This window comes from Pipistrellus hanaki, assembly GCF_964339955.1.
Source record: "Pipistrellus hanaki genome assembly, chromosome: 1".
Taxonomy (NCBI): Eukaryota; Metazoa; Chordata; class Mammalia; order Chiroptera; family Vespertilionidae; genus Pipistrellus; species Pipistrellus hanaki.
This window is the reverse complement of record NC_140503.1, coordinates 138,030,825-138,051,022: the sequence shown is the minus strand read 5'-3', so window position 1 is coordinate 138,051,022 and position 20,198 is coordinate 138,030,825. Positions and strand designations below refer to the sequence as shown.

At 41.1% G+C, this 20,198-nt stretch overlaps 1 protein-coding gene across 2 annotated transcripts in view; it reads right to left on the bottom strand.

The window, feature by feature from the left end:
• The window catches only part of LARP4B (La ribonucleoprotein 4B), an 88,381-nt gene that overhangs the window by 51,462 nt on the left and 16,721 nt on the right, over positions 1-20,198 (bottom strand). For both annotated transcript variants that reach the window (XM_084872353.1, XM_084872352.1), the window contains 2 exons: positions 3,138-3,272; positions 2,293-2,352 (listed from right to left, as the gene is read on the bottom strand). In XM_084872353.1, coding sequence (XP_084728479.1) covers positions 2,293-2,352; positions 3,138-3,218 — 141 coding nt within the window. In that variant the 5' untranslated portion in view covers positions 3,219-3,272. The remainder of the gene's footprint in view (positions 1-2,292; positions 2,353-3,137; positions 3,273-20,198) is intronic.

The following is a 20,198-nucleotide window of genomic DNA, read 5'->3' as shown; positions in this document are numbered from 1 at the left end:
GCCCGAGGACATGTTTTATTGATTTTTAGAGAGAGAGGAAGGGAGGGGGAGGGCAGGGCAGAGAGAGGGAGACAGAGAGAAAGAGGGCAACACATCAATGAGAGAAACATCATACTGTAGATCAGTTGCCTCCTATACATACCCTGACCAGGTATCAAACACAAATCACAGATATATGTGCCCTGACAGGGAATCAGACCCACAATCTTTTCGTGTATGGGACAACATTCCAATCAAATGACCCACTGGGCCAGGGCAATAAAATTTATTTTTTTAAAATCAATGTAAAATACAATTTAAAAAAAGAAATATAATTGTTTGGAAGGGTCTTTAAAAAAAAAAAAAAAAAGCCTTCCTTATTAAAAGAAGATAAACAATTCAATCCCCTCTAATTTCTTACATGAACTGCTTATATGTGGGGAATGTTAGGAAGTTTAGTACCATAAATTTTGTGCGATTACTTTTAAATTTTACTTTCAAAAAAGATTCACTTTTTTAATTTTGTGTAAGATTTATAAGATCACATACAAGATTAACAAGCTAAATCTGGAATAGCTCCAAATGCACCGACATACGCAGACCCAAATGGTATAAAGCAGGATTTAAAAACCAATAGCTGTCCATTTCCATAGTCTTTCATTAATCATAGCTAAAATGTGAACCAATTTTCCCCCCCATTACCATTTATCCCCTCTATGCCCTTTTCCACCTCCAGCTACCCTTCCACACCCCTCCATGCTCCACTATCACCACAATGTTGACTATGTCCATGCTTTTTTTTTTTTTTCCTCAATCCCTCAACCACCCACCACCCCAATAGATCTGTCTGCCTGCTCTCTATTAGTTTCTCTCTGCTTGGTAGTTCAGTTTGTTCATTTAATTCCACATATGAGTGAAATCATATGGTACTTATCTTTCTCTAACTGGTTTATTTCACTTAGTCACAGAACTAGAACAAATGTTTAAAAAATTTCTATGGAACCTCAAAAGACACTGAATAGCAACAGTGATCTTGAGAAAGAATTAAGTTGGAGGAATCACACTACCTAATATCAAACTATACTACAAGACCATAGTAATCTAAACAGCATTGTACTGGCATAAAAAGAGACATATAAAGCCTTAGCCAATTTGGCTCAGTGGATAGAGCATTAGTTTGTAGAATGAAAGGTCCTGAGTTTGATTCCAGTTAAGGGTATGTATATCCGGACCAGGCACATGCAAGAGGCAACCAATTGATCCGTCTCTCTCACATTGATATTTCTCTCTCTCTCTCTCTCTCTCTCTGTCAATCCCCCTCCCTTTCACTCTCTCTAAAAAAAAAATCAATGGGAAAATATCTTGGGGTGAAGATTAACCAAAGAGAGAGAGAGAGAGAGAGAGAGAGAAGGGGGGGGTACATGGAGGGAGGAAGATATCAATGAAACAGAATACAGTAGGTCCTCGGGTTACATCGGAGATCCCTTCCTATGGATCAACATAACGCAATTTTCACCATAAGTAGGAACCAGCTACATAAGCACCTACGTCACTTACAGGGAGCACATACACAGCAGTAATGAAGTGAAACAGTAAAAAAAAATTAAAAGAGAGGTAACAATTCCTGACCTTTTCTTGTGGCAAATAAATAATAAAAAACATAAAACACGTGTACATATGTCAAAATGATGGAAGTTTTTTTTTGTTTTGTTTTTAATAAATCAAAATTTGTGCATGGGTATGGTTGCTAGGCCTGGCCAATGATCAGGGCTGATCAGGGCCTTCTTTCCCTGGCTGTCCACCAGGGTCTTCCTTCATTCGCATTGGCCCCTGGTGGTCAGAGCACGTCATAGTGATCAAACTCCGGGTCCAACTCCCAATGGGACATTTTGCAATATCAGCTATATATATTAATATTTGACAAAGGAGGCAAAAACATACAATGGAGGGCTGTTGGAGGCAAGATCAAGCCAGCAAGGGAGGACAGTTAGGGGCGATCAGGCAGGCAGGTGAGCAGTTAGGAGCCAGTAGTCTCAGATTGCAAAAGGGATGTCCGATTAGAGAGGGTGCAGGCTGGGCTGAGGGACCTCCCACCCATGTATGAATCTAACATACACATAATAGATGATCAGTGACCCTTTAAATGACCCTTTAAACTCTTAATGAATATAAGACATCAAATTAATACACAAGGCACTGGGTCCCCCCTACCAATTGAGAAACATCAACATTTTTTAATTAGTTTACAATAAATTTTTGTTACAAGGCAATATCTGTGAGCCTCCAACGTGATATATCTCAGGACTAAATTACCTGACTCAAAGCTGGGATGGAGCTTGTCTGAGAAGTGGTTTGAGATATGGGACCATTCATCTGCAAATTGAAAACATCAAACATACCATCACTACAATGTGAAAAAACATATTTTCAAACCACAGTAATCGAACACAACAAAGCCCATGAGAAAAGCACATTTTTATATGACAAAGCAAATTCAGGGAGATATTCAGAGCAATATAGAAGCCTTAAAATTTTAAATGTTGAAATTCTGACTGTACATAAAGTAAAATCCTACTAAAGTAGTTTCAATAGGAAAAATTTAAAAAAAACCAAGAAAACACACTTTTCCCAAAGCCATTTAGAAACTTTAAATATTACTGCTTGACATGATCAAATCTTACAATTAATGAATGTAGTCAAAATAAAAAATTTGTTATAATTCTAATTAATTCTTTAACTACATACCACTGCAATGGCTATAATGCTATAAAAGTATTTATAAATCACTGTATTTTCTTGGTGATTTCATATCCAAGGCTTTGACCTGGCCAGGTAGCTCAGTTGGTTAGAGTGTCCTCCTGATAATTTCAAGGTTGTAGGTTCCATCCTTAGTCAGGACACGTAAGAATCAACCAATGAATGCATAAATAAGTGGAACAACAAATTGATATTTCTTTCTCTCTTAAAATCAATAATTTTTTTAACAAAGTTAAAATCTAAGGCTTTAATATCTAGCTACTAGTTGCCATTTGTTTTCTCTATCTCCTAGTACTTAACTTTTCTCTACTAAGTTACCCATAAATTTATTGCATGTAAAAATCTGTTATCAGAAGAAAAGGAGATACACAGGCCCATGACAGCCTCAGCTATGTACTCACCAGATGATCGCTGTCTTTCCCTTCCTGGACTCGCTGGCCCTGCGGTTCAGCCACAACCTTAGCGTCCTGATCAGAAGTCATGAGCTGTTTACTTTGTGGCTCCACCGGGAGAAGTTTAATGTTAACTGTAGGATGCTGTAAAATGACAAAGACAGTAAACTGGTAACTTGAAGTACAGATATAACTGATTCTACTTTATAACTGACTCTAAGTTTTCCAGGATATGTTTATCCCTCTGGAGTTCAAATAGTTTAGAGAAACCTGCCCATAATTTACACCTTACTTACTCAAGAAATACCTTGGTTTTTTAAAAATAAGTTTCTTCTTCACAATAATTTGGTGACCATGATGTTTTAAGAGTTAGAAACTGTGTCAAAACATATAAACCTATTCATGCCCAGAACTGTTATTTTTAAAATAGAAAATTACAAAATTAATAGAACTCCAACTTGGAATTTGATGACTCCCCAATTTATATATATCGTTTTTGACCAGCCCCATTAATTTCCTTTCTTCCAGGACCAGTTGTCAGGAGAAATAAACAATAATTGGTTAAAAGGAACCCCTTCACACTCTGAAACATAGTGTAAAGGGGCCTCTGCTATAAAGTACTGGCTCAACTTTACACATAACACCTCCTGATTTTCCCATGTCTTACAAAGTAACTCTGGTTTTAAAGGGATGGTGGTTTTTAGGCCTTCCTAATTTAGGTGTCAGACCCAAGATTCCTGGACACACAGGTCTGCCTCCAGGCTACTCTGCTTTACAACAAGATAAAGACCTTGATTTAACCCACGTATCTTTTCAGACTCTTCTGAGTGGTTGATAAAGAAATCTAAAAGCTAACTATTTTGTCTCCTGGATAACCATAAAGCTTATTAGTTTCTATAATGATGCTCCTTATTCTCAATAACCTATTTATGGTTAATGCTCAAAACACTTGTTAATGAAATAATCTGATGATCAAAGATGGTCTCATCTAATTATCATTGTGCATAATCAATCATAAAGGTACAAAATCCCTTAAATGCTGTAAGATAGATATATAAAGGCAACTACTTATGAAGAAGAAATGCTTGGCTGAAACCGGTTTGGCTCAGTGGTAGAGCGTCGGTCTGCGGACTGAAAGGTCCCAGGTTCAATTCCGGTCAAGGGCATGTACATTGGTTGCGGACACATCCCTGGTAGGGGATGTGCAGTAGGAAGCTGGCCGATGTTTCTTTCTCATCGACATTTCTAGCTCTCTATCCCTCTCTCCTCCTCTCTGTAAAAAATCAATAAAATATATATATTTTAAAAATAAAATAAAGAAGAAATTCTTGAAACAAGTTAAATCTGTTTCAAGAGGTCAGTGTTTTTCAAAATGTAGGATAAAGGACAAATACATTAAATTGTAATAGAGACCTAGATCAATTCTCACAAAACTGTCGCATCCAGAAAATAAAGACATAGATTGGTATCCAGACTGATAAGTCACAGAAGGTAGTCCTATAGATGATTTTCATCACTATTAACTTCTACACTTTTAAGATTCTCAAAAAAATGTTTGGTTAAACGTGATATATGATAGCCAAAAAGAGGATAGGGGGAACACAACTAGAAGATATATTTAACTATATAAAAGCCTAAGTGACCACTGCAACTAAACGGATGACTGAACAGGCTGTGTGGGGCGACCAGGCCGGTAGGGAGGTTAGTGAGGGGTGACCAAACAACCAAGCAGCAGGGCAGCTGGGGGGAGGGGGCAGTTGGGGGCAATCAGGCTGGCAGGGGGCCATTTTGGGGTGACCAGGCTGGCAGGGGGGGCAGTGAGGGACAATCAGACCAGAGGCAGAAGTGTTTAGGAGCAATCAGGCAGGCAGGCAGGTGAGTGGTTAGGAGCCAGTGGTCTAAGATTGTGAGAGGGATGTCCTGAATTGGAGAGGGTGCAGGTTAGGCTGAAGGGACCCTTCCCCCCTGTGCACTAATTTTGTGCACTGGGCTGAGAGAGAGAGAGAGAGAGAGAGAGAGAGAGAGAGAGAGAGAGAGAGAGAGAGAAAGAGAGGGAGGGAGAGAGGGAGAGAGAATCCTATCTAATAAAATAGTAATATTCAAATTAACCATCATTCCAACACACAAGATGGTTGCCCCTATGTGGTCAAAGATGACTACCCCCATGTTGACACAAGATGGCCAGCAGAGAAGGGCAATTGGGAGGGACCAGGCCTGGAAGGGAGGGCAGTTATGGGCGATCAGACCAGCAGGGGAGGGCAGTTAGGGGTGACCAGACCAGCAAAGGAGGGAAGTTGGGGGCAACCAGGCCTGCAGGGAAGGACAGTTGGAGGGGTCCCAAGCCTGCAGGGGAGGGCAGTTGGGGGGAACCAGGCCTGCAGAGAAGGGCAGGTAGGGGTGACCAGGCCTGCAGGGGAGGGCAGTTAGGGGCCATCAGGCTGGCAGGGGAGCAGTTAGGCATCAATCAGACTGGCAGGGGAGTGGTTAGGGGGTGATCAGGCTGGCAGGCAGAAGTAATTAGGGGCCATCATGAAGGCAGGCAGGCAAGCAGTTGGGAGCCAGCTGTCCTGGATTGTGAGAGGGATGTCCAACTGCCCATGAGGGGTTCCAGTTTAGAGAGGGTATAGGCTGAGCTGAGGGACACACAACCCCGGGCATGAATTTCGTGTACCAGGCCTCTTGTGTGTGTGTGTGTGTGTCCTATATTTTTTCAGGCAGTCAGAAATCACATCCTGCTGATGGAAACAGCAACACAGCAGACAGACAATAGTCTTGCAAAACAAACAACAGAAGCCAGGATATGAACTTGTTACAAACTTACAGTAAACATAAGCAGAGTTCTGCAAAGTGGACAATTACTAGACAAGCAGCCTGGTTTTGTTTCACATGAAAGACAACACAAGATGCACAATGGCCAAACTTTGGCTTTGATTAAAACAACAATCAGGGAAATAATACTGATAGAATATTTGATGGTAGATGTTACAATGATATTATGATTATGTTTAATAATAAGAGACCCTGGCTTATAGAACTGCATGTTGAAATATTTACTGGGGAAATAAGACAATGTCTAGAATTTTCCTCATAGTAGTACATTGGGCAGAGATATGGGACTTCATTCACCATTCCTCCTCCTGGAGAAGGATATAGGGATCATTATATGGTCCTGTCTACTTTGGTACGTTTCAATGTTCTTTAATACAAAGTTATAAAGGTAACCAGGCCAGAATATCAGTCCAACAGAAAGAGTGGTCCATAAACAAGAAAGGTTAACGTCACACCACTATGGCTCTTAATTACGAACCTACATGCAAACGGGTTTTCAGAAGTTTCCTACAACTACCAAGTCTGCCAACAGAAAAGTCCCCTCTTGTAAACAGTACAACAGATACAAATTAGACTTTATTGCCAAAACCGGTTTGGCTCAGTGGATAGAGCGTAGGCCTGCAGACTGAGTCCCAGGTTTGATTCCGCTCAAGGGCATGTACCTTGGTTGTGGGCACATCCCCAGTGGGGGGTGTGCAGGAGGCAGCTGATAGATGTTTCTCTATCATCGATGTTTCTGGCTCTCTATCCCTCTCCCTTCCTCTCAGTAAAAAAAATATTTTTTAAAAATTAGACTTTATCATCAAATGTCTGAATCTAGAAAAAGATTTAAAGTACAATGAGGATTCCCTAGCCCAGTGGTCAGCAAACTGTGACTCATGAGCCACATGCGGCCCTTTGGCTCCTTGAGTGTGGCTCTTCCACAAAATACCACCGGCGGGTGCGCACATACAATACGATTGAAACTTCGCAGAAATCAGTTTTTTGCTCTCAAAAGAAATTTCAATCGTTGTACTGTTGATATTTGGCTCTGTTGACTAATGAGTTTGCCGACCACTGTCCTAGCAGGTTTGGCTCAGTGGATAGAGTTTTGGCCTGCGGACCAACAAAGGGTCCCAGGTTCGATTCCAGTCAAGGGCATGTAGCTTGGTTGCAGGGTCCTCCCTGGCCCAGGCCCTGGTCAGGGCTCATGCAGGAGACAACCAATCAATGTGCTTCTCTCACATTGATGTTTGTCTCTTTCCCTCTCTCTTCCACTCTCCCTAAAAATCAATGGAAAAATACACTTGGACAAGTATTAACAACAACAAAAAAGTATGATGATAATGATGCAGTTACTGACAATCCTTCCAATAAGTAACTTTTTCATTACTTGTTCAAGAGACCAAAACTACTTTGAGACTTAAAACTATAAACTATTGCTTCCTGGCATGGCCAAAAAGCAGGTCTCTGGGTTACAAAGAAAAATACGCAAGAGGAAAAACTTACCACCAAACTAAAGTCCTTTCTGGCCTAAAACCCAGTTTGGAAACTTGACTGTTCAGAGGTAACCTCAACACAACTTTAATGAGCTGATTAAGAGAGGTCATTTCTCTGATTTAATTCCATTGCTCTTTAGAGGAAAAAAAGGAGAGAGATTAAATTAAGCCCTCTTCCCATGTAATGAAATCCTCCTGTTTGGTGGACTCTATCCTAACAGTACATTTTCCATCTCAATGTCAAAGCTATACTGAAAAAGCTTTGACAATCTTATTAAATACTTGGAAGAATATAGTTCTCTTAGCTCTGTTTCTAAATAATTCTTTTCACATATATCTGAAATGTTTCATAATTAAATATTTATTAAGGTCTTTTTAAAACACTCTAAGCAATCCTTAAAAATGTAAATCAATCTAAAACTTAATTATATATTAAGTTAGTGGTGTAACTATTCAGAGAATTATTATAAGTGATTTTAAGACAGTGTCTGCAGGGTTGTCCGGGAAGCATCTACCTAAGTTGAGAATGGGAGCCCTGGACACTAGCCATAGAGCAGTGGTTCTCAGCCTTTCTAATGCCACGACCCTTTAATACAGTTCCTCATGCTGTGGTGACCCCAACCATAAAATTATTTTCGTTGCTACTTCATAACTGTAATTTTGCTACTGTTAATGAATCGTAAATGCGACCCACAGGTTGAGAACCGCTGCTGTAGAGCCTAAGACCATCGGAAAAGACAGATATTTACATTACATCTAACCATAGAGGAATCTAGCAAGCCACTGCTGGCCTGATTGCCCATACCTGCCCACCCTTGCACGCCTGGTCCCTCCCAACTGCCCTCCACTGCTGGCCATCTTGTAGCAGCTATCTTGTGTCCACATGGAGGCAGGATCTTTGACCACATAGGGGCAGCCATCTTGTATTGGAGTGACAGTCGATTTGCATATTACTCTTTTATCAGATAGTATGGAGGCCTGATGCATGGGTGGGGTCCAGCTGGTTTGCCCTGAAGGGTGTCCCAGATCAGGGTGGGGGTTCCCTTGGGGCATGGGGTGGCCTGGGCGAGAGGCCTGTGGTGGTTTGCAGAGCAGTTCCCCCCCCTTCCCGTCCCCCTAGCAACCCAAGTGGAAGCCTTGGTATCTGGGGTTTATTTATCTTCTACAATTGAAACTTTGTAGCCTGGAGCGGAGCTTCCTGCTGGCTCCAAGGCCCCAGCCATTTTTGCTGGAATTTATTTATCTTCTATAATTGAAATTTTGTAGCCTTGAGTGGAGGCCTGGGCCTGCCAGGGTGTGTGGAAAGCTTGGCTTCCTCCATTGCCCAGAAAACCCAAGCCTCCTGCTTGCTCTGTGGCCACAGTCATCAGGGTTGGGGTTAATATGCATACTCCTGATTGGCTGGTGGGCATGGCTTGTGGGTGTAGTGGAGGGATGGTTAATTTGCATACTACTCTTTTATTAGATAGGATATTCACACTATCATAGGATAAAGTACAAATTACATTCATTTTAAGTACTCAAATTTTCAGCATTAAAGAGAGATACAAGCCGAAACCGGTTTGGCTCAGTGGATAGAGCGTCGGTCTGCGGACTGAAAGGTCCCAGGTTCCATCCTTGTCAAGGGCATGTACCTGTTGCGGGCACATCCCCGGTAGGGGGTGTGCAAGAGGCAGCTGGTTGATGTTTCTCTCTCATTGATGTTTCTAGCTCTCTGTCCCTCTCCCTTCCTCTGTAAAAAAATCAATAAAAAATATATTTTAAAAAATAATAATAAAAAATAAAGATACAAACTTAAAAGTCAAATAAGCTAGTAAAATACATATCATGTTTTCTTAAAACAGGATATGTAACTTTTTAAATTAAGTTATATCTTTTCTTTGGCTCTCACCAGTTTTTCCACTGATGTCCTCTTTGTACTCCAGGATCCAATTTAGGCTCCCACACTGCATATTAAGTTGTCACTTCTCTTTGGTCTCCTCCAAATTGTGACAGTGCCTCAGTCTTCCCTTACCTTTCATCTACACTTTACCCTTGACAAAAATTCTGGCTATTTTATAGAATGTTGCTCCATTTGATATGGACACATGGAACACGTGAGACACCTTACTATGAAAGCACGGAAGCTATCAAACACTCTTGTGGACATGTCACAGGACCAACAATAAAGAAAGGGGAACTCGAGATGGGCAATGTGAGGATCAGAAAGAATCAATGGATACAAACTTTATAAAAATTCATATGGTTCAAAGCACCACCATCACCTTTGGAGGCTGTTATGACACCAACTCATTTATCTGAAGATTACAAAAAGGAAACAATGATTAGCCTGCCTTTCCTGGACAACTATTTTAGCATAACCAAACAGTTCATCAGGGTAAGTTGTTTCCTATACAGGAACCACAATTAACCCTTTGCACTCCGAACCATTCTGGACATTGGCTACCAGCTACTCGACGCTACTTAGCGGCGGAAACGTGCGTTGAAATAACTCAATTCCCTGTAATCACTAATAAACTGCAATGTCCCCTGAGAGGGGACATCCAAGTGATATGCTAGAATTCCGATGTCCCCTGAGAGGGGACAGCGGAGTGCAAAGCGTTAATAAGTGGAGAGTGAATGACAGAATTAGAAAATCAAAGCACTGCAACATCTAATGAAATTAATAAAGTCAGTGATCAATGCTAAAATTAAGTGAGGAGCCATCAGGGAACTTTATAATGGTTGATCAGATGAATGTTGACTGAAGCTACTTTTCAATCTTATAGCTAAAAGTCAAGTGAAGTATTACATTCTTCTTGGTGTTGTGAAAGAGCATCACCTATCAAGTATTCTTTGGGGAAAAAAGCCTTATTTAATCAAGTAACTGACTCCCAATTTAAAGTAAATTCTGGGACAACACATCTATACTAAAAGGGTAATATGCTAATTAAACCAGGTCAACCGGCCATCTTCCAGACATCCAACTTCTTTCCAGACAAAGCCATGGTGGTGGGGGACGAGGCAGAGGCAGTTAGGGTTGAGATCAGGCCAGCAGGGGAGAGCAGTTGGGGGCGACCAGGCCTGCAGGGGAGGGCCATTGGGGGCAACATCAGGCCTGCAAGGAAGGGCCGTTAGAGGTGACTAGACTGGCAGGGAAGTGTCGTTGGGAGTGACTAGGCTGGCAGAAAAGGGCCATTGGGGGCAACCAGGCCAGTAGGGGAGGGCCATTGTGGATGACCAGGACAGCAAGAGAAGGCCATGAGGGGTGACTAGACTGGCAGGAGAAGGCAGTTTGGGGCATTAGGCAGGCAGGCAGTTGAGTGGTTAGGAGCCAGGGTCCTGGATTGAAAGAGGGATGTCTGACTGCCAGTTTAGGCCTGATACGTGTGAGGGATCAGACATCCTCCGAGGGGTCCCAGATTTGAGAGGGTGCAGGCAAGGCTGAGGGACACCTCCCTCCCCCAGCATGCATGAATTTTGTGCACCGGGCCTCTAGTGTTAAATAATACCAACAAAGATTTTAGCTAAATCCAAAATGTGGGGTATGCTACGAGACAGAAGACCTTAGTTCAATAGCAAGTGTAAGACATGAAAAAATGGGAGAGTTGTATTGCTACAAAATACAAAAGCTTTAATCAAAATAACCTTGTGTGAGAACTATATCTGTATCCAAAATTAAGTAACAGATCAAATGCAGAAGCAGATGAGAATCCAGCTGAGATTCTATTAAATCAGACATTAAGGAGACTGACAAAAATGCCACTCTCCCTGTTAAATTACTTTTTGTTTTGGAAAAGATTGCTATCTTTTCATAAGCAATATTATTTATATGTAATGGATTTGTTATTATTAAAGAGAAATATATTTTTAAATTTTCTTAACCTTAGTTTTTAGAGATAAGGATCTTCAATATTTAAAAGTATAAAGAGGTCCTGAGATCGATGGAATAGAACTGAGAATCCAGAAATACTTTACCTTTATGAAAATACTTTACAATTAATTTTCAAAAGGGTGCCAAGACCATTTGATGGGGAAAGAATACTCTGTTCAACAATTGGCGTCAGGACAACTGGACATCTATCCACATGCAAAAAAATGAAGCTGGATACCTATTTCACTCTATATAAAAATTAACTCAAGCCTTAGCCAGTATGACCCAATGGATAAAGCATCGGCCTGCGGACTGAGAGTTCCAAGTTCAATTCTGATCAAGGGTTGGGCTCACTCCCCAGTGTGGGGTGTACAGGAGGCAGCTGATCAATGATTCTCTCCCATCATTGATGTGTCTATCTCTCTCTCCCTCTACCTTCTCTTTGAAATCGATAAAAAATGTATTTAAAAAATAAAATCAATAAAAACATATTTTTTAAAATATTTTTATTGATTTTTTACAGAGAGGAAGGGAGAAAGATAGAGAGCTAGAAACGTCGATGAGAGAGAAACATCTACTTGCACACCCCCTAATGGAGATATGCCCGCAACCAATGTACATGCCCTTGACCAGAATCAAACCTGGGGCCTTTCAGTCTGCAGACCGACGCTCTACCACTGAGCCAAACCGGTTTCGGCTAAAAACATATTTTTTTAAAAATTACCTCAAGCTGAAACCGGTTTGGCTCAATGGATAGAGCGTCGGCTTGGGAACTGAAAGGTCCCTGGTTCGATTCCGGTCAAGGGCATGTACCTTGGTTGCAGGCATATCCCCAGTAGGGGGTGTGCAAGAGGCAGCTGATAGATGACTCTCTCTCATCGATGTTTCTAACTCTCTATCCCTCTCTCTTCCTCTCTGTACAAAATCAATAAAATATATATTTTTTTAAAAATTACCTCAAAATGGGCCAAACACCTCAATGTAAGAGCCAAAACTATAAAACTCAGAAGAAAAAATTGCAGTAAATCTTTGTGAGCTTGCATTAGGAAATGACTTCTTAGGATACCAAAAACATAAGCAGCAAAAAGAAAAATGATTTTGTCTTCACAATTAGTTAACTTTCATGCTTCAAAGTACACCATCAAGAAAGTGGAAAAAATAATGAACAAAATGGTCAAAGATATCTGCAAATCATATATCTGATAAGGAACATATATCTAGAATAAATCATTTCTGAAACTCAGTATAAGAAGCAGAATCTGAATTGGCACTTCCCCAAAGATACAGAAATGGCTGATATCCACATGAAAAGATACTCATCATCAGGGAAATGCTAATCAAAACAGAAGATACCACTGGCTGGCCATAAAAAAACAAACAAAAAAACAAACAAACAATAATAAGTGTTGGCAAGGATGTGGAGAAATTGGAACCTTCCAACATTGCTGGTGGAAATGTAAAATGGCACAGCCACTCTGGTAAACAGTTTTAGAATGTTAAACATAAAAGTATCATATGACCTAGCAATTCCACCCCTAGGCATGGAATCCCATTCCCAGATATAATATATCCCAAAAGAGATGAAAACATATATCCCCACCAAATCTTGTTCATGGATAGTCATAGTAACATTATTCAGCCAGAAAATGGGGAAAAAACAAATAGTTCAGTCATGCACCACCCAGCCTAAAGATATTTCAGTCAACCTCAGAGGTCCCAAAAGATTATAAATCAATTTTAAGCAAAAACTTGTGACCATTTAAACTGCAGGGGTCTTCAAACTACGGCCTGCAGGCCACATGCGGCCCACAGAGGAGTCTGATCCGGCCCGCCAGGTTTTTTGGGCAGTGAGCGCAGCCGAGGTGTTACAGTAGGAATTAGTAGTTCATATAGTCCGGCCCTCCAGCTCTCTGAGGGACCGTGATCTGGCCCCCACTTTAAAAAGTTTGAGGACCCCTGATTTAAAGAAAAGGTTGGACCTGACTAAGGATGAATTCGCCGTTAGTTCTGGTTGATTTATATAGTCAAGGAGGCTAAGCAGGCTGTCCTCTCCCTGTGCCCACCCACTGGCTGGGGCCCACAATTGTCAAGGGAGCCAGGAGAGAAGGCTGGCTGGGGAGAAGGGGAACCCAGGAGCCCACCCATTGCCTGCTCCTGCATACACACTCTTGTACACCAACTTGCTTCTCTTCCCTCAGTTACTCTTTATCTTCCTCGTAGTCCAACTCTCCTCTCTCTCTCCTTGTCCCTCTCTCCTTTCCCTTCTCTCCCCATCTCAAGCTTTATCTCTCTGGGTCTCTTTGTCACGAATACTTTTTCATCCCATTCTCTTCCTTCCCTCCCTCCTCCTGACATCTACTCTCCCTCCAAAGTGCCCACCTCTATAGCCCTGACCCTCTAACTCAAACACACTCAAACACACTCAAACACACACACACACACGCACACACACACACACACACACACAACTTGCTGGAACCTGCCGGCAACGAACAGTACCTGATTCAGGGGGTGAGGATGAGAAAAAAGAAAGACAAGAAAAGACGGGGTCGGGAGGACTGAGACTGAAGTCTGCAGTCCCGAATTTATTTTTCCAACCTTTAAATACAATTCTGAAGGAGGAAATATTTATTTCAGGCAATCATACAGGTGGCCGTTTCTGCTAACATGATGAGTTCCTGTACAGATATGTTCCTTCAGCACCTGACCTTTTACAACCATCTGACCTTTTACAACTCCTTTTACAGCTCCTTCTGTGTCAGCAGGCTCCTATCAATTGTTTTACCCTAAAGTAAAGACATCTGCAGTTAGCAGCATTCCTAGGGGTAGTAGTAATTTTCCACTTAGGTTAATGGAAAAGGGGGGCACATGAAAAGCTGTGTCCTACACCCATGCCTGCATTCAGGCATATAGAACCCCTGCATTCAGAGCAGCTCCCCACACACAATTTATCTTTTATGCTGTATTTTCACTGTATCTTTTCTATGTTTACATACACAAATACTTATCATTGTTACAATTGCCTACAGTACTCAGTATAACCATAGACTATGCCATACAATCTAGGTATGTAGTAGGCTATACTTCTAATTCTACGTTTGCACAATGCCACACTTCTCAGAATAATGTATCCCTGTCATATAGGACAGTAAACTATTAAAGGTTAAGAGGCTCATTTTCATACATGTGCCTGATATACTTACTTCAGTTGATTTTCAAGTAACAGTGATAGAATCATAGTTTGAGAACTTGATGATTTCTAAAACCAAAAGGTATCATTTTCCTAAAGGGCAAGACATTATTTTCCTTGGTACAAATGGGTGATGTGGAAACATGACTTGTCTCTGGATCAGAAGAGATAAGAATTAGAACTCTGTATTATAGGACAGAGCATGAGCAAAGGAGATATATAGTATAAGACACTTCTACACAAACATGTGTTCTAAGAACACCAGCATAACTATTAGGATCATTTTACAAACAACAAACAAACAACAAATGAACAGTCAGCTAGATAAGTAAACACAATTTGACTAAAGATGGAAAATGGGCTTAGGAACTTTAGAGACTGCCCTGATTACCGTATTTTTCGGACCATAAGACGCACCGGACCATAAGACGCACCAGTTTTTAGAGAAGGGAAATGAAGAAAAAAAGATTCTGAAACAAACAGTGTCCTAAAATATTTTATGTGCATTAAAACCCAACATCACAGTCATAAACACATGTAATCAACCCTGTAAACAGCAGCATTTAGAACCATTTAGAACCATTATTAACAAATACAGTCAGCAAAAGACAAAATGTACTGTAAAACACAGTAACGAGAGACTTCAGTAATAAATTAGAATAAAGTTGAAGATTTATGGTAAAGGTTCTGCTGAGATCTACAGTACGCCTACCCAGTAGTCAAGCACGGCAACAGAGGGCGGAGAGGAATGATTGGGGGAATAGACGCGGCATTCTTTCGGGCACGGAGTATGGGCCAGCAAGGGGTACAGGCGATGATTACGGTTTGGATTACGCAGTTACCGTACACTGCACCTGGGCTGACATGGAGATATGGCTGCAGCGAGGGCATGGAGGCTGACTACCATACATGGGAACTCCTCTACCACTCAGGGTTTACAGAGCGGGGCAGACACTCTGGGCACGGAGGAATGGACAGTGGCTGCAGCAAGCACACAGAGCCGGGCAAGTAAAAAAACTTTTTTTTTTAAGTATATGTGTAGGCTATATTTGGACCATAAGACGCAGGGACTTTTCCCCCCCACTTCTGGGGGGAAAAAAGTGCGTCTTATGGTCCGAAAAATACGGTAAGTACTGCAAGATCCCCTTTGAAAAACAATTAGAAAAGTCAAAATTTGTTACTTTCAATGTCTAAACATAACTTTGTAGAAAGGTAGTTTACCTTCCAGACCTTTGAAACTAAATAAACCCATTAAAAAACAAAAAAAATGATCAAAGAAGCTATATCTAATCGTTAAAGCACAATCATAGCCATTTGGAGGTTGAAAGGACACTCGTTAATATGTAATACAAATTTAATAAACTTAATATGCCCATCGCTAAAGAGGTGTAAAAATCTAAAATACCATAATAGGAATTATAGTTCCTTATTCATTTGCCTTGTGATGCTGGATAGATTATACTGTGTATCTCACAGCTGTTGACATCAGATTATAAACTGTATATACCTGTTTTACTACAGAATAATTTGTATCTTGGGTGCTGTACCTTCCATAGTACCTTACACATATACAGTTAACCCTTGCTGAGGTTAAAGGCACCAACCCCTGCTCTTAAATCCAAGTGTAACTCTTAACTCTACAGTCAGCCCTTCATATCTGCAAATTCAACCATGAATCAAAAACAGTAATTTTTCATCTGAAACTGGGAATCACAGTTGGGAATGTAAAGACAGTTTTCGTTCTGAGGATGTTTAAACCTGCAAATACAAAGGGCCGACTGTATTTTTTTTTTTTTAAATTCTGTGCATAAGTGGACCTGTGCAGTTCAAACCTGCATTGTTCAAGAGTCACCTGTGCTGTTCAAGCTTCACCTGTACACTCAACTAAATTTGTAGGCTTGAATAGGGGGGGATATTTACACAGCAACAGATGGCTGTTTCCAAGAAATATGTTATTATAGTTCTTTATATTTTCTTTAAGTTCATTATCTCTATGACTATAGGCCCAGGGCACGAATTCGTTCATGGGTAGGGTCCAGCTGGCCCAGCCCTAATGGTGGATTTGGGTTGGGCCTGTTGGGAGGAGGAAAAGGTGGGAAGTGAGCCGGCTGGCCTGCCTTAATCAGGGCCTGATCAGGGTTGGGCCGGCTGGGGGGAGGGGCTGAGAGCGATTGGCCGGTGGGCCCCGCCCCCGATTGGGGTGAGGGGGTCGACTGGGGATGGGGCCAGCCCTATAGAGGGGCTGTGGGTGGTGGGTTGATCACCTCTCCCCTGAATGGGGTTAGGGGGGTGATCTGGGACCAGTGGCCTGGGGGAGGGGCCATGGGTGGTTTGGCTGGTCGGCCCTGCCCCTAATCAGAGTGAGAGGGCTGATCAGGAGCTGAGCCGGCTAGGGGAAGGGGCCTAGGGCAGTTGGCTGGCGCCCCTATTGTGGTAGAGGGGAAATGAGGGGTGGGGCTGGCTAGGGGGAGGGGTTGTGGGCCCATAGGGTGATAGGGGCTGATCTGGGTCAGTTCTCTGGCCACAGTGAGAATCATAGCAACAGGTCGTTCTGATTTTTACAGTGTTCTGGTCTTTGGCTTTTTATATATATAGATAGTCAGTTCTTTCCACTGAGTATTCTCATAATAAATGTGTCAAAGACACGGACAAACAAAAGAAATCCAATCTCAGGAGACATTTAATTACACATTTAACTGGCATCCAGTATAGAAATATTCCTAAGTAGATGCTGCCAATCAACTTCAAAATTAAAATTTTAAATTACCTTTTATACATACTCATCTGTGCTTCTACTGGAAAAGATAGTAGTGGGAAAAGGGAATTTATTTTTACACCTTTATCTGCTTCTGCTCCTAGGAAGAGCATAAATCAGACACTAGATGCAAAAACTTACTTTCTAGTCAAAAAAGTATCTACTTGAGAAGCAGACCAAAAAAAAAATTCCACTTAAAGAATTTTCCACTAATTGCTTTTAATTCAGAACTTACCTAGTAATTTCACACACAAAAATAAAAATGGTCCCTTCCAGCTTTAAGCCTTATAATTGGTTTATAACATATCTTGCCTTCGATTCTTATTAAGATTCCAAACCAAACAAAGAATTTAGATAATCTCATTAGCCTTCTGCTAGGAGAGAAGTATTTCATCCATTAAATGTCTGATAAACTCCAACAACCACTGCAATTCTTGATAATAAAGAAGCCTAAAAAGCCCTAGCCAAGTAGCTCAGTTGGTTAGAATGCCATCTCAATATGCCGAAGTTGTAGATTTGACCCCCCAGTTAGGGAACATATAAGAATCAATGCATGAATAGGTGAAAAAACAAATAGATGTTTCTCTTTCCTTCCTCTCTTTCTTTAAAATTCAATTTTAAAAAATTGTTTTAAGCCTAAATAAAATGTTATGTGAAACAATATGAAAACTAAAACTCCTACCTCTTAACTTTGTGTGTGGTCGTAATGGTTATTTTGAAAAACTAAAGTGCAAAGTTGATGTAGGTAATCATATCCTTAGAGACACAGCCTTTCTGCTCTCAAAGTATAATTTCTTGTTCTTAATGGGAGTCATTCATTTCCCAGGAGAAGAGCACCCCCTGAAGCACCTACACTTTTCCACCAAAGGGAGAAAGAAGCAAATGGAAAGGATAATGACTAATGACCTCTTTAGGTGGATTTTCATAGGGTGCACACCTTCCTGAACACTCCCAGGAAGTGCAAGGCCCAAACTTGGAAACTGCATGGGATACAAGGCAGCATGTCTACTTCATTTAATCTAAAATGGATGAAGTCAAATATAATTAATATTTTTTACATATGTTTTTATTTATTTTAGAGAGGGAGAGGGAGAGAGAAACACTGATATAAGAAACACTGATTGGCTGCCTCTTGCACCCTCTTCCCCCACTGGGGATTAAGCCAACAATCTGGGCAGGTGCTCTGACTGGGAATTGAACTGGTGACTCTTTGGTTCACAGGAGGATGCCCAAACAATTGAGCCACACTGGCCAAGATATGTAAGAAATATTTTTAACAAAAATGTTCAATTCCATTGCTGAAAAGCTAACTGCTCTCTTCCAGTCTCTTTAGGATATATTCTGACCTCTATTTGTCTATCAACATTCAGCACATTAAGAACTACTACTTCCTATGTTGAAAATGACAGCCCCTGCCATGCCAGATTCACAGCATCTCACTCAGCAGCATGTCACCTTTAGAGACCCATCTTTCTTGCCTTATTCAGATCCCCTGACTCCTACCCCCAAGTCTTCTCATTTGTTGCAAAGGTACTTTTCATTGAACAACCGTTTATCTTATTTTTGTCATCTCTTTCTTTTTTTTTTTTTTTTTTTTTTTTTTTTAATATATTTTATTGATTTTTTTACAGAGAGGAAGGGAGAGGGATAGATAGTTAGAAACATCGATGAGAGAGAATCATCGATCAGCTGCCTCTTGCACACCCCCTACTGGGGATGTGCATGCAACCAAGGTACATGCCCTTGACCGGAATCGAACCCAGGACCTTTCGGTCCACAGGCTGACGCTCTAGCCACCGAGCCAAACCGGTTTCGGCTTGTCATCTCTTTCTTAGCCACATACTAACCTCCCTCAATGGCAAACAAAATGTATCTAGAGTCTAGTATAGGGGGAAAAACAACTTACTGCTGATATTTCAGATGTAATATTACCTTTTGGACAAAGAGCAGAAGTGTCTGGTTCAATATCTTCACTTTCTCTTATTTACATTTGAAAACAAAAACGCTAATGGCCAAATGTAGCATTAGTATACCTGTACCAAAGAAAAGTCAGAAATCCACAAAAGTCTTAAGAGACCCAGAAGTCCTCTTCAAAAACGAACTATGAGTAGTGCATTGTCCAACTCTTCAATGGAAAATCTCATTCATCTCACCTGTCTAATAATCCTGCTTTTATTCAAGGATTGCCAATCAAATTCTACTACACGTTCCAATTTATTATCATTTAACTATCAGTTTTTCAATTGAAAGCACATTAATACTTAAAGAATAAGATGTACGTGGTAGTAAGCCAACTTAGAACACAACATTTTAAAGAATGACAGACAGTCTGAGTAGAAAGCAGCTTAAAGCTGCTTTAACCCTGTGCTGCTGAGATTGGGACATGCTTATTCCTAGGAGGGCGCTAAAGAACCAAAGTGGAGGTGGTAAAATGGTCCTGGAGCTATACATAATTAATTTAGTGGGGGGAAAAAGAAAAAAAAAACTGGGCCCACCTGACACTAATAGAATATTTTCACTTCATCTTGTAACAAACCAATTTTTTAAAGTACATCAAAGATAGTTTTCACATATATTAAAAACTGGTTTGGCTCAGTGGATAGAGCGTTGGTCTGCGGACTGAGGGGTCCCAGGTTCGATTCCAGTCAAGGGCATGTACTTTGGTTGCGGGCACATCCCCAGTGGGGGGTGTTCAGGAGGCAGCTGGTCAATGTATCTCTCATCGATGTTTCTAGCTCTCCATCCCTCTCTCTTCCTCTCTGTGAAAAATCAATAAAATATATTTAAAACAAAAAAAACTTTGCTGTGGCTCTGGCCAGTTTGCTCAGTGATTACATTCGGCTGGCAGACCAAAGGATTGTGGTTTCGAATCCTCCTCAAGGGCATGTACTTCGTTTACAGGTTTCCCAGCCCTGGTTGGAGCATGTGTGGGAGGTATGGGCAGCTTTGGAGGCAACCAATTGAT